The 14,392-nt window shown below is 37.2% G+C and overlaps 1 protein-coding gene across 1 annotated transcript; it reads right to left on the reverse strand.

Annotated features, from left to right (window-relative positions):
- Window positions 1-307: 307 nt before the first annotated feature.
- On the reverse strand, window positions 308-8,609 carry LOC124637125 (zinc finger protein 708-like). The gene is made up of 14 exons (XM_047173468.1): window positions 8,239-8,609; window positions 7,767-7,898; window positions 7,098-7,445; window positions 6,587-6,769; window positions 6,022-6,159; window positions 5,491-5,618; window positions 5,146-5,220; window positions 4,582-4,714; window positions 3,997-4,124; window positions 3,392-3,530; window positions 2,835-2,954; window positions 2,139-2,336; window positions 1,367-1,601; window positions 308-400 (listed from the first exon to the last, which is right to left on the reverse strand). The coding sequence occupies exons 1-13, from the start codon at window positions 8,347-8,349 to the stop codon at window positions 1,458-1,460; spliced, it is 1,977 nt and encodes a 658-aa protein (XP_047029424.1). The 5' UTR covers window positions 8,350-8,609; the 3' UTR covers window positions 308-400; window positions 1,367-1,457.
- Window positions 8,610-14,392: the final 5,783 nt, after the last annotated feature.

The raw sequence follows: 14,392 nt of genomic DNA on the forward strand, positions 1-14,392 counted from the left end.
GGCATCCGACGTGTAAATATCGATAGATCAGTTGAAAGAATGGATCTATTATGTACACTGGGATCATAATAAACCCATCACAAGTCTACATCAACAGTTCAAAGTCTAAGCTTTGCAAATATCTAAATAACATTTATATCTATCTGAAGATTTTGCAAAAAAAAATATTCTTATCCCATTCGCCAATTTCGTTTTATTTAGTTTTTTTTTCTTTGTACATTCTAGAGGTACTATTTGGACCTATGATCCTTTTTGAAATTACCGTTAATAGGACAAAACAAAAGCAAATAATAAAACACGATCGCAATTTGATTTTAGACAGTTTAATTATTATTGTTCTAATCTCGTGACACTTTTACATACTTGGAAAACTTATACCATTCTAGTTTTCCTCCATATTATAGTTCGGCCATTCAGAGAATGCGTTCCTGACACGTCGCGATTGAACTGACGACGTAACTTTGCAATGGCGTTGCAGTTACGATAAAAATATTTTTGCTGGTTGTTTACCGTTTTAACAATTGAGGAGCATTAAAACAACATTATTATATCAATAATCAATGAATGTTATAATTTTGTGCCAAACTGAGTGTCAAATAACTTGGTAAACAATATTTTTCTAAATCTATACTGCGCTATTACAAGGTTATGTCAGCGGTTTATATTTTGTAGTGCTGTGCTAAAAATAACAGGCAAGTATCGTAATCTGTTCTTATACAGTTATAATATAAAATAATACGTTTTGATTTTCTTTTTAAGAATTGGAAAATAATGGACTATAAGACTTAATTATAACGTTTATGAAATATAAAAATAAAACTATGACCAAACCGCATTTTTATACTTAGATTAAAAATGGTAACCCCAAATGGCGTTATGGGCCGCCATTTTGTGACGCTAAAACAGTCGTCCGTTGTCGTTTCGTGCGCATAGACCACGTTTTTCAAGTGTTTTCGATCTGTTTTTATTTGATTACCCGGCTTTTGTTAGACCGAGATATCAGGATTGATTCTGTTATTGATAATAATATAATTATACATGTAGGCGAAGATGATGATGAAGACACCACCTCCTCAAGCAAATCGGAGTCTGATTAATATTCTGTTCGCACATTCAATTCAATGTACTTGTAACAAAGAATAAATAAAACAATTTTATTATATGAATATTACCTTTTTTTGGTTTCCACTTAAATAACTAAAATATAAAACAAATGATTCCGCCAATTTAAAACGAAAATAATCTTAAAATAATGCGGCGGTTCATTTTGAAGGAACGGTAACGAACTCAGTGTTATGTTGTGCCCATCACTAGTCGTGACTAACTGATAGGTGTCAGGAACGGATTCTCTGAACGGCCGAAGTATAACAGCACTTATTTCTTGTAAGCGCACAACTATCTTCCCCACTTTCTTTTCTATGAAGAATCAGAAAACCGAAAAACTTCTAAAGGTCAATTTATTTGTTGATTTTGTTCCTTCGTTTTCTTGGCGGCGCGGGTTCCTTAGTATGCACGGTGCGGACATGAAGGGTCCGCGTACAAGACTTGTTGAAGGCCACGCCACAAATCTCACATTTGTATGGATTATCACCAGAATGGATCTGGAAGAGATGCAATGGGAGCTTAGAAGGCGTCAAAAAATGAAAAAGTGCGTGTTGAGGAAAGTTTGAAGTGGTTTTTATTATTTTTTATGCTGACGAGTAAACTGTGCCTTGTGCCCAGTAGACACAGTCAAGTTCATGTCTTACTAGCCCCCCCCCCCCCCTCGCATAACATTGAACAGTTTCAGTTTCATAGCAATTATTTAGTTTCAATTTCAGACATCCACATGTGTTATCAAGCCAAGCGAAGGACCGACCATTGAACTATTTATGGCTGATTTCGCCTACGCATTTAAGTCTGGACTTAAGTCACATTTGTACGAACCTTGTTACTTAGAAGTGGAAACATTGCAATTTTTGAATTCTGAATTTAGATCCCTAAATCAAGTCTTACTATGACCCTTTTAGTTACAAATTTACAAAGGCTAAGGATGAAGCATTGAAAGGGTGCTGGCAGGCTGGTTTTCCTTATGTATCTGGATTTAAGTCGCAAAAATCACAATTTCTGCCTAAAAATTGGCTGAAAAAGGACCCTACCTTTAAATGCCTTTCGAGAGCCTCTTTCCTCTTGAAGGCCTTAGCACAGAAGGTGCAGGGGAAGGGCCTGGCGTCCGAGTGCTTCTGCTGGTGGATGCGCAAGTCGAAGGCGCTGTAGCACGCGCGGTCGCAGCGAGAACATTTGTACGGACGCTCGCCTATGTGGGTCCGTTTGTGGATCGTTAGGAGAGCATTGCACTGTAGGGAAATTAAATAATATTGAATGTTGATAATGATTTATAATAGAAGATTCATTTAGAAGAGCCTAAGGGATGAAGAAAAAAGGATAGCGTAAGTGCAGTAACGAAAAATCTTCTGAGAAGGTAGCGCAAATATGACCTATTTGAAGGCGCCCGACCTGACTGCATTATGGCATATCTGCTGATCTTTCCTTACTCCGTGGTCTAAGGCAAACAGGGCAGGGCATATCATAAAATAAAAAATATTATGATCCGGAATAGGATCGTATCCCTAGAAGGATAAGGGAAAGAGACTCAATTATTAAGAGTCCGATAATTATTAAGAGTAATTATTAAGGTAATTATTAAGAGTCCGATATTTACAGTTTTTTACAGACGTTAGCGGGAGTAGTCACTTGACGACTTTCGACGACGAAAAAAATGGTGGACAAAAATAATATTTTACACTGAGGTAAAATCTAATAAAGAACAAGGTATAAAAAGTCCAAAAACTTACCGTGAACCTCTTCCCGCATATATCACAAACGCATTTCTTCTGCACTGGATAGTTTTCATTGGGATGCATTGTTCGGAAATGTTTCCAGTAGGCACGCGCGTTCTCAATCTCTTGCGGACACTGCAAAAAAACATGGATGAAAAAGTAGCCAAATCTGCAGCAGGGTGAAGTTAAAATAATATACTTTAAGGTGTTTTTTTGGGTGACGGTGAGAGTCATACAAGAGTATGTAAGACTCGGAATAAATACATAGGAAAAAAGTATGTTTATCGGTTACCCATAGTATAAGCTGTTCTTTCTAGATTCTGACGACGTTGTTTATGTATGAGGTATATTATATCAAATAAGGCTGCCTACAAATGTTCGACTTTTTGTAGGATAGATAATCCGACCGATTAATTCTGGGACGTTTTGATTTTCCGACCGACTCTTTGTTGGAGAATACGCAAAATTGCTACCAGCTTATTCTATTTTTCTCCTACAAAAAATCGGTGACCGATTGTCGGACATGGTCGGGAAGCCTAAGCAAAAATGTGCTACTTTAACGTCAGACATACATGCTCACACTGTGTCGGCCACTTAGTGACGGCCTTCGCCCTGTAATGTTTAGGCTGTCTCTTCGGGTGCTCCTTGCGATGATGCAGCCGCAACTCCTCAGCGTCCCTGAACGTAGCCCCGCAGACACGGCACCCGTTACTGGTGGAAATTAAACCTTATGTTAAGAGGATGGAGTAGTACTTTTTGGTAAGGCGAGTGATAAGGTATATTAAACCATAAATCAAAATGTATAGAGAATACAATTCAAACGAGAGAGAAAATTATGTCAAATGACATAAAGTTCACTTCGCTGCAGGTAAATGAAATTAAACCTTATGACAAGTGTTGTAGAGGTAATAATTTGTAAAATTGAACCTTAAGGCCATAGCTTCCAAAGTTACGTTGCCACAGCAACCATTGCTGGTGGTGGAAATATGAACCAAATGCCAGGTGGCTTAGAGCCTACTTTCACTCATTTATAACGTCCAAAGCATATTCATACCTATGTAAGTTTTGTAAGTTCACACAAACTTCAACCGTGCTACCATTGACATAGAGTTCATTTTTGATTATTTTTATTCTTAATACTAAAATTCAAGCAAAATTAAACCTTATATGTACTCACATAGATTCCGTGCTCTGCGTGTGTTTGACGGACATGACCATGTGTCGCTTGTACGCTTCAGTAGAGATGAACTTGACATCACACTCCGCGCAGTAGGGACCCGCCTCTGTGCTCTGTTCTGCGTTCTCCTGAACAATAATGTCGCTGTAGTAACACTTGACTGAAATAATAACAAGCTGCCACCGCTAGAGAGAGAGATTACTCGGTTTAGTTACTTATGTTTGATAACATTCAAGCCATTTTCGAGTTTTTGAGACGGATAATATAGTTCAATGGGGATATGATAAATCCCCTTTAACCGTTTGAACATCACAAGACAAGCCTTTTCCATGTGGCAACTGCCTAACTGACCTCCACAACTCACTGTGTTATTCAAGTAACACCCCTTTGGCAAGCCCCTTGGATTGTCAGAATTTCTTACTTCTGATTACATGTAACGACTGCTAAAGACTGCAAATGACAGCTCAGACCTACCAATTTAACGTGTTTACGAAATATGTCAAGATGGCCACCCATCCATTGACCGACCGTGTCATTCAATTACCTTCGTTATCACAAAGATATAAGGTTCAAATCTCAACTCACATCAACGTCCTTATGCACCATGTTCTTGTGTACGATGAGTCCGCGTTTACTGTAGAACGAGTAGCCGCAGTAACCACAGATGTTCTCAGAAGGGTGTTTTATACGCATGTGACAGACGTATGTTGTTCGAACTCTGTGGACGAAAAAGATATTTATTTATTGATTTATTTAACGGAAGAAGTAATAATAATAGCAAAACAGTGCAGCTTATTTCTAAAGAAATTTCTCTTAAATTTTTTGGGATATCAAAAATTTATAAATGCTAGGAAATGAAGCGTTAATTCTGCGAGACAATAAGTTCAGGATTGAATGCAGAATGCAGTCCTACTCCCATGCATATGCAGCAAAGGTTGATTTTTTAAATCGGTCCAGTTGTAGATTAGCGCGATAAACTCTACCTACAGCTTTATAATATCAGGATAGATATTTTTATTTTATAAGATTGGAGTGTATTTTTAACATGTTCACGTCACTTCGCAGATTATTACGTAAGATTTTAAAATGACTATATACTTTCTACATATAGATATGTACTACAAAAAGCCTTAAAGTTAAGCTACTTACGTGAAAACTTCATCACAAAAGTTGCACTTATGAGTCACGCCTTTATGGGATCCTTGATGCTGCTTCACTGTGGTACTGAAATATATACCTTATATCAATATATGTAAGGTCTATTTTAAACTCGGAGGTAACAATTACTGTGTATTTCGTAATTCATATTTTAAAAGACTTACGTCAACCGTGTTAGCATTTATTTTTTGTATTTGTTAGTCGAAAAGGTTGGTATAAAAAAGTCCGAATCGGATTCGCACCAAGGTTCTATATCATTTATTTAAAGAAAACACTTTTATTTTTTGCAATATAATAAATAATGTTATTAGAATTACTAATGTACGATGTTCTTACATATTACTAGAGTTGTATGAACATAAGTTGCACAGATATTTCTTGCCGTGGTTCAGAGCATGTCGTTGTAAATTCCTTTTCGTTTTAAATCGATATTTACAGATATTGCACTCTATATCTCCGGCGTTCTGTGAATAATACAAAAGTAATTTAAACTTATTATTTTCGCTACACAAATAAAAGAGCGAAATCCCACTAACGGGGGAACTTTTACAAAAGCTTAGCTAGATCCAAGGTAAGCTATTGCGTGTGTTATAAGGTGCTAACACAAAATAATATATGTATAGGGCCATGGGTGACTGGTAATTAGTGTTTTAGTTTAATCACAATTTTGAACTTCGCCCGAATTTTCAGACAGCTGTTTTGCTATTGTCATTAAACTGAAACCGAGTATTAAAAAGTTAAAGTTCTTGTGGAAAGTTTTTCATAATCATGAGAAGATTACGAGTTGAAGTATCGTTCAGTAATTACCCGTCTCCCTATATATTTTAACATAAGGTATATTAAAAAAAAAAAAACTAAAAAACTTACGGGCGAATGTTTACTAAGATGATGCTTCCACGTGAGGGTTTTATTGAACCCCTTATAACACAAGTGACACTGGTAAGGACAGTTCAGGTAGTTGGACGACTGCTTGCGTTTGTTTATCTCTTCCAACTGCTCTGCTAGCTGTGGGCGGAAGCAAACTTTACCGTACAGAGAGCAATAGGTAAGGGACGGAGATATAAGAGAGGAAAAGCACTGTCTCGAGTTTGATGCTGGCTTTTGGGGTAGCTTATAATTCCATGGCAAGTATTGATAGTAGAATGAAAGTTTAATAAAACCCTAACTTTTGTTCATTTTGAATTAATTTTATATTTCCCGCCAAATTCGTCAAATGAGTATTATGATACAATACGCAATGACCAAGGTAGGTTAGGTTAGGTTAGGTATCAGCAGGTGACAGATTCTCAAACTTAGACTCGGAGTTTGGTACGCACTGCGCACTGCCATCGAGTTTCGCAGGCAATGTACAAGGATATTTAAGCACATCTTTATGACAACGATTTTTATAAACTTTTTTTGGGACACGAGAAGGAGAATATAAGTTACTTACCGACAAAGTAACAACAGTAATATCATCCAAACCCTCGTCTTCACAGAGGCTATCATCCTTCACTTCAGTCGACCTCTTTTTATTAACTCTAGTATTATTCGTCTTTAGTCTGCCTTGCTTCTTAGCTGTGGCTCGCGATTTACGAAGCGGCTGCCTTTTTACATCAACTGTGGTTATTGGGAGCTGTGAGAATAATATTAAAATTGAAATGTGTAATGTGAACCTTAAGTCTTTTCACAAAGGTTGAAAATTGCATGAAAGGTTTATAAAATGTGGTTTTTATTCTTCCTAATTCTTTGGTTCAATTGAAAAGTTTTAAACTTATCAATTATTAACTTTCTAGCTAAAACTTACTATTCTCTAAATAACTTTTATCCAGATAGCAAAGAACTAGAGTCAGTAATATGTATTATGTACAAACATATAAAAAGTAGCTTGTGTAGTCAATTTATAAATCAGTTTAGTTGTTTTGGTGTTAATGCTGGACATAAATACTTATTTACCACCTCACCTCTTGATCATCAGACTCTTGCAAGTCCATCTTCACACAAATATCAACCTTCTCCAAATCTCGAAACTTCTTCCCAATATTCTCCGATTCTTCCTCATCACTAGATATACAAGGAGTAATTTCATCAGACACCGCCGTGTCATCATGATCCTCTTTCTTAATATTTTCAACCATGAAGTTTGGTTGGCCAACATTTAAAAAGTTTGTAGTCTCTTCTACTATGTATGTGTAAGGTAGATCAATATTGAGAGAATTCGTGCTTTTTTCTACTAGTATGTCAATTTGAGTGACTTTAGAAACTGCTAGAAGGTTCTGTCTGTTGATTGATTTTATTTGTAGTGGTGTAATCTGAAAGAAGTTATTGGTAAGCTTAGAATAAATTAATTATGAAAGAATGCTAGTAGGTACCCAGTTTTGTCTGAGTCAGTTTAGAGGAATGTTCTATTAACCCCGTTCCCTTGTATGCCTGTGCACAAATCGACGCGACACACAATTGATCTTCTATTGTTCTCTAATTAGCGGCCTACGAGAGGTTAAAAGATGATATTTTTATTTGTGCTTAATAATCTGTCATCTACCTAGCTGAATTTTCAATAAGAAACAGGTACGTTCACCATATTTTTTATAAATATAAATATTTCAATACATTTACTGTGATTAGGTAGGTACCTTTCCACAATCATCAATGATCCCACACAGCAGGCCCTGGCTTTGCAGACACTTCTGCTTGAACAAATGATACTTCTTCAGCAGTGCTGCACACTCGTAGCAAGCATATGGAGGTAATTCAGCATGTACTGGCTGAAATAATTACATAAAGACCTTTAGATAAAATTATGAGAACACTATGTAGGTATCCCCTTTTTGGCTGTATTGTAGGCATAAAGAGATGTTTTGAGAGTGTGAAGATTTGGTTTAACAGAAAAAAATAAGTAGGGGCCCATAGATATTTATGATAGATAAAGTCACACTAGTTCTAGGTAGGTAATATAGGTAGGTAATACTAGGTAATATAACATAGAATTGTTTACAATTAATTATTGAAATTCCTGCAGAATTTAAATGCATATCCCTAGGCTAACTTTAGATTTTAAAAGAAGCTTTACCTAATGAAATAGATAAAATTAAAATGTAAACATACCTTGCTCTCAATCATGAATGATGCAAAATAAGTTTCTAAGGGGTAAGCTAACAGGTCCTGCATTGCTACACCCATGTTAAGACAAATACGACACACTTGTACGTCTCCCATGTTATAACACTAGATATTATGCTTATTTTAATTCAGCAATTGTATTATAATCGGCGATGTTGCAGTAAGCATTCAACAGACTTTAAAATTCTCCATAACATAATCTTATAAGCCTAATTCTTAACCAACTTATCAACATGGTAGAAAAAGATGTATTTAGCTTTATTTATCATAAATATACATTCATACATTAATTATTTCAATAATACATTATCAATAACACACTCCCACGAATAACATCAACAAAATGCAAATAAGAAATGTCAATGTCAGAATTGTCAAACAGACATTGTCTTAAAAGTGTCAAAACACCAAAAACTCACGCCCTTCACGCCCCTTGGCTCAATAGAGTAAGCAGGAATAAGCAGATGAGACAGGGAAACCTTCCCGAACCCGAAAAGTTTTCGTAATTATTGTTATAACGGCTCATGCAATCTCACAGTGGCCACAGTTGTAAGCTTATTGATTCTTTTGTACTTCATTTGTTTTATAACTATTTTTTTGACTGAGTACTCATGAATATGATAGGGAGAACCAAGGACTTTACATATTATTCAAAGTCAAAGGTTTTTATTTTAAATAGGCCTTTGCAGGGTCCTATGAAACGTCACATTAGTTGCACGGTTCCAAAAAGTTCATTACATGGGGAATAAAGTATTCGCAACCCGTGATTCGTATGTTTTTGTTTCTGAAGGAACGTGCTAGATGGCGCTACGACATAATAATTATGTATTATACCGTGTTATTTACCAAAGCAAAGTAGCGACAGGAATAAAGTTATAAAATGTATTTTAACAGTTTTTCCTTACAAGTTTGATTTAGAGATTAGATTGCTAATTGGCTTGATAATTTAAAATTAAATATTAAACTAATATAAAAGTTCTCTTGTATCTCTATCCTATTAATAAAACACCGCTTTAAGGCGCGAGCCCACCGCGGTGCACGGAGAGGCTACGCACGTGTATTAAGCTTCGCTTTGTAAGAAAATGTATGTGGTTGTGTCCACTGCAACCCACGGAGAGGCTACGCATGAATTGACGTCATTGATACACGCGTGGCTTGCTCGAATAGGCGGTTACATAGCTCAACGCTGTCAACGTGGGTCTACGTTTCCACTGGAGTACACGAATAAGACCCACGACTATGTACAGCTCGGTTATCGCAGAGCAGTTGTTGTAAGCGGTTACGTAGTTTAACGCTGTCAGCGTGGGTCTACCCGTGCGTCGTGCCACGCTATACATAGTCGTGGGTCATATTCGTGTACTTCAGTGGAAACGTAGACCCACGTTGTCAAACAAATGAATACACGCAGCTAAAATGCGCCGCGTGTCCGTGCACAGCGTGCACTGCGGTGGAGCCGCGCCTTTAGTTACCCTGTTTCCGTAGGTAGGTACATGGACTATACAGGATGATTTTTTATTATTAAAAGTGCATAATCTTGTACCCCTTACACTAAATATCAAGAGAATTTTAAAAACTACTTCGTAAAGTTTTTGACTCCAGTAAGTTTTCCTGTCCTAGATAGATAAATAAGGGGAACTTTGATTATGATGAATTGATGACGCAATTATATTCTACGAAAATTAGTCGATCAGTTTCTGGTAACCCTCTGTTTAAGTAAAATTAGGAGAATCGGGCCCCTGTTATTTATTTCATGACATCGATTGAGAACTATCATCCCGTAAGAGCCAGATATAAGTTACTTACGTAGGTACATACCTACAAACCGCGGAAAAAGGAAAGCTTCCTTTCCTTCTTCCATATGAGATATCATATGTACCTACGTACCCTACCTACCTAAGTAATAGGTAGATACCGGATTTCTAGCTAGATGAACCAAGATTTAAAATACAATGCAGTCATATTTTTACCTTATGAAAACTGGTTTTATAGAGATCCGGTTTGCATCATTTTATTCCTTTTATATATAAGTATAGGCTGTAGGAGGAGGTACCTACGTACAATTTCCCTACATCACATTTTGGCTTGCGGTTTTTGTTCAGCCAAAAGGCTCAAATTATATTGGCCTTTGAGTAATTTGTTATGATCGCCAGAGTTATTTGGTACAAGACCGTTGTATATGGAAAATTAAGCAACATACGATTCACGTTCGACTCGGTTCGACTGAGATCCAATCCCGACTCGATTACGATTGAAGCGTATGTGGCATTCCGCTATTTTTTCTTTGAAATAAACATTTTAATCCTTTTCTGTCATTCAATAATGAATCATTTTGTCTGCAAATGATTTACGATTGCAAAATGATTGTACAGCAAACTACCGTATGGACCAAAATCACCAAAATAGCAGACCAATCGCACACCAATCAAATGTCAATCGAATGCGATTGGTCTTTTATTAGTAGCAGAATGACCGATATGGTTAAAACTGCTATTGCGATCATATTGCGATTCGATTTCTACTCGATTTTGACATTATTAACTTAGGAGAATCGGGCCCCTGGTGAGACGATGAGATGGCTCATTTGGAGTACAAAGTACAGAGGCTATTGATAAAATATTGTACTTGGACCTTTGGAATGAGACAATCTGTAAAGGAAGTTTTTTTGTTAACTCTCTTCTAAAGTACCTATGTACGATATATGTATAGCCTACCTACTTGGAGCACACAATATTATTTCGTATGGTATAGTGACTTTGTGGAGTGTTGGTTGAGTGAGATCATCATCATCATCAGCCTTTTTATCGTCCCACTGCAGGGCACAGGCCTCCTCAAACACAGAGAAGGATTGAGCGGCCGTTAACCATCACGCTTGAGTGAGATAAATTTGCAAAGGTTTATGAAATTCATCATTAGGTAGGTAGAGTTTTTTATCGAGTCATCATGGATATCGATATAGTACGACATCCTGAGTGTTATGTCGCTGATAACAGTTAGATTGTGAAATATCTATGTAATCTTACATGATGGCGCTAAACTTACAACCTACTTATGGTATGCCTAGCTACCTACTTAAGATGCCTAGTCATGTTATTACCATTATGCCTAGTCAAAAACTTTCCAAATGGCTAGTAATAAAAGCTCCGACAAAAAAATAAAAATTGCCCTTACTCAAAATACTAAAGCTACTGACTAAAATACTGACTTTCCGACTAGGTACTTTTCTGCGAATAAAAATTATGAAACGACCGAATGAGATACTAAAGTTTTCGAAAAATAAACATCACTGTTTGTTGCTATAATACTTTTCTACCAGTATAAATTACGTTCTACTGAAAATTATGCCTTGTAATTTTTAATCTTTATTTGCCTACTATTAATTCATAAATTACCTTTCATATTTCATAGACTTGGTGCTATTTTAACTTAACATTATACTGAAAATATTATTCTCAGTGGTTAAACACTACTTTAAAAAAAAATAAAAATGTACTTTTAATAAAACTTTTACTTGCTTCATATATCATGAATTTTACGTACTACGGGTATGCTTCGATATCGGTACTTATTTCAGGTTCAGGAAAAAGTTAGAATTAAAGTAGTATTTACGTTTTAATCTAAAACCAAGTAGATTTGGTTTCCTAGAATATTTTTAACCGACTTTCCAAAAAAGAGGAGGTTCTCAATTCGGCCGGTATGTTTTTTTTAACCGACTTCCCAAAAAGGAGGAGGTTCTCAATTCGGCCGGTATGTTTTTTTTCTATGTACCTACATCGATTACGCCGAGGTTTATAGACCGATTTACGTGATTTTTTGTTCGACGCGGAATAGCTGCCAGATGGTCCCATAGTCATCAGGTCAGGATCTGATGATGGAAACCCTGAGAAATCAAGGGCAACCTTCGAAAGTTGTAGGCATTTGATCAACACCCAACTTTCAAACAGCTCAAACAGCCGAACGCGACCCGAACCCGATCGCGTGTGCCAAAGTGTTGAGGTATTTTCATTATTTTGTATGTCTCTACCAGACCTCGGGACTATAGAGTCCCGGATTTTTGGAAGGCGAACGTGGGGCCAAAGCCAACACGCTGAAGCCCTTTTGACACAACTTTAATGAAATGGTGACACAAAACCGACGATTATCCCTGTATACATTATATAAATGTACCCAAGGACAATCCCCGGTTCTGTGCTAAACTATTGCTAACTATGGATGAAAACTACTTGGGCTATTGTGATGGGATGCTAGTGGACTAGGAATGGGGAAACTACGGGAACTATGGCACCTGCCGATAACAATGTAATAAATACACGTAAAAATGGCAGGTGGAGACTCACCAACTCACCTACAGGGCCCCCGGGAATCAGTCACTGAATAGCAACAAGAGGGCAACAGGTACATGAGCGGCTGAAGGGTGAGGATACCTCAGCGGACTTTAAACACAGATCACGCGCAGCGCGCTTCCTGTGGGTCCAGCATCACCGGCCCACTCGCCACTTACCACGAGGCACCTACCCTCCGAGCGGGCTGCTAACCCTGCTCTAGCGACTCCACTCTGACCGGCCGATGAAGGCAAGCCAAGAGGCGGGAGACCTATCCCCCGTCATGCTTCACTCCGTTAGGCTGGAGATGGGGGACAGTATACTCTCCCTGGAGCACTCGGATATATAGCCCCGCGGGGTCGCTACTAACCGTCATCCGCCTCAGATGCCCTGCGGGGCGTATTTTCATTATTATTGAGAGTTAAAAAATAAATTTAATAACCAACAATAGAAGTCATAACAGTTCATGCAAGTTACAAAAATATGATTATTTTGTCAAAACCTCTGTTGTCGGTAACTTAGTAATTTTGTCGGAAGTTCAGTATTCTAGTCGGAACTTTAGTTTTATTACTCGAAGATCGATTTTTTTTAGGAGAAAAAGTTATTTGAACGTGCTCATATTTGTAGATAAAATTGATATTTTTTGTCGTTTATGTTTTGGATTTTTTGTCGGTAATTCATTATAACGCTGGTTAATAAGAATAATAGCCGGCCACAGATCGCTGGAGATTAATTTCTTTTTCGGAACCATTATTATTATCCTTTCCAAATAGGTATTTAGGTAAACTATTTATTCATAAACATCTTAAAAACACCACAATGTAAGATCATCGAGGTAAACGAAGACAACTCAGCGTTTTTAATATAAAGTCAAAATCCTTTATTGAAACTAGGCTAATTCAATTGGCACTTTTTCACGTCAAAATTACAAACTCCTAAAACGCCCCCCTCTCTCCACATCCTGGTGTTACGGCTGGAGAGAAGAAGCGGTGAAGAACGAACTTGCCAGTAACACAGCTGTCTATCATAAATTAATTATGGATCACTAACTCATCCATCTCCAGAGCCTTTGCCCAATTATGTTGGGATCGGCTTCCATTCTAACCGGATACAGCTGAGCACCAGTGTTTTTATGTTCAAGTGACAGCCTGGGACCCGGCAATTGACCGTACCTTCCAACTTCCAAACAAGGAAGGCACGACGACGCTGCGCGACGCGCTCGGATTTAACTCTCTTTAAAACATCAGCCGTCGTACCACAAAAAAAATTTAACTTCTGTTGAACACTTGTCTAAAAATGACAGATAATGACGTTGAAATAAGGTCCGTTATGCAGCCACACTTTTTTTAGACAAATGTTCAAGAGATGTTTAAGTTTTCATAGTAAAGTTGCAATAGTCTACATCTGCACCCAGGCTGAGTTCCCAAAACAGAAATATGTTGACGCGTAACTATCGATTTCCTCTGAAACAGCTGAATCATTTTCAGTGCGGTTTTCCAGGCGAGAGACTAGACTATGGGGAACTTACAGTGCACTGATTGATTTGTTAAAGTCATTGACCTGTATTTATATCATTATGAAAACTTAGCATGTTCGATTTTACCTAAAATGTTCTTAGGAAAAACCTTACCAGTTACGAGATAATTTTAGTTTTCCTTTTCGAGCTAATACCTGTCTGTACTATCGACTGATATGAATAACTTGTCATGACGTGTCTACCTATTGCTATGTTTTTTCGTATTTTGGACAACCTAGGTAAGTGTATGTCGTTAAGGAAAAAATGTATAAAATTCTTTACCTACCTACATATTCGTGTTGAC

Source organism: Helicoverpa zea, chromosome 15, assembly GCF_022581195.2.
Source record: "Helicoverpa zea isolate HzStark_Cry1AcR chromosome 15, ilHelZeax1.1, whole genome shotgun sequence".
In the NCBI taxonomy this organism is placed as follows: Eukaryota; Metazoa; Arthropoda; class Insecta; order Lepidoptera; family Noctuidae; genus Helicoverpa; species Helicoverpa zea.

What these genes read in the sequence shown, in the direction of transcription:
- LOC124637125 (XM_047173468.1), bottom strand. Translation starts at nt 8,349, where the DNA reads ATGGGAGACGTACAAGTGTGTCGTATTTGTCTTAACATGGGTGTAGCA. An exon ending in GGCCGACACAGTGTGAGCAT is followed by an intron (nt 2,955 to 3,391) that starts GTATGTCTGACG and finishes GTTTTTTTGCAG; the next exon opens with TGTCCGCAAGAGATTGAGAA. An exon ending in CTCTCGAAAGGCATTTAAAG is followed by an intron (nt 1,602 to 2,138) that starts GTAGGGTCCTTT and finishes CATCTCTTCCAG; the next exon opens with ATCCATTCTGGTGATAATCC.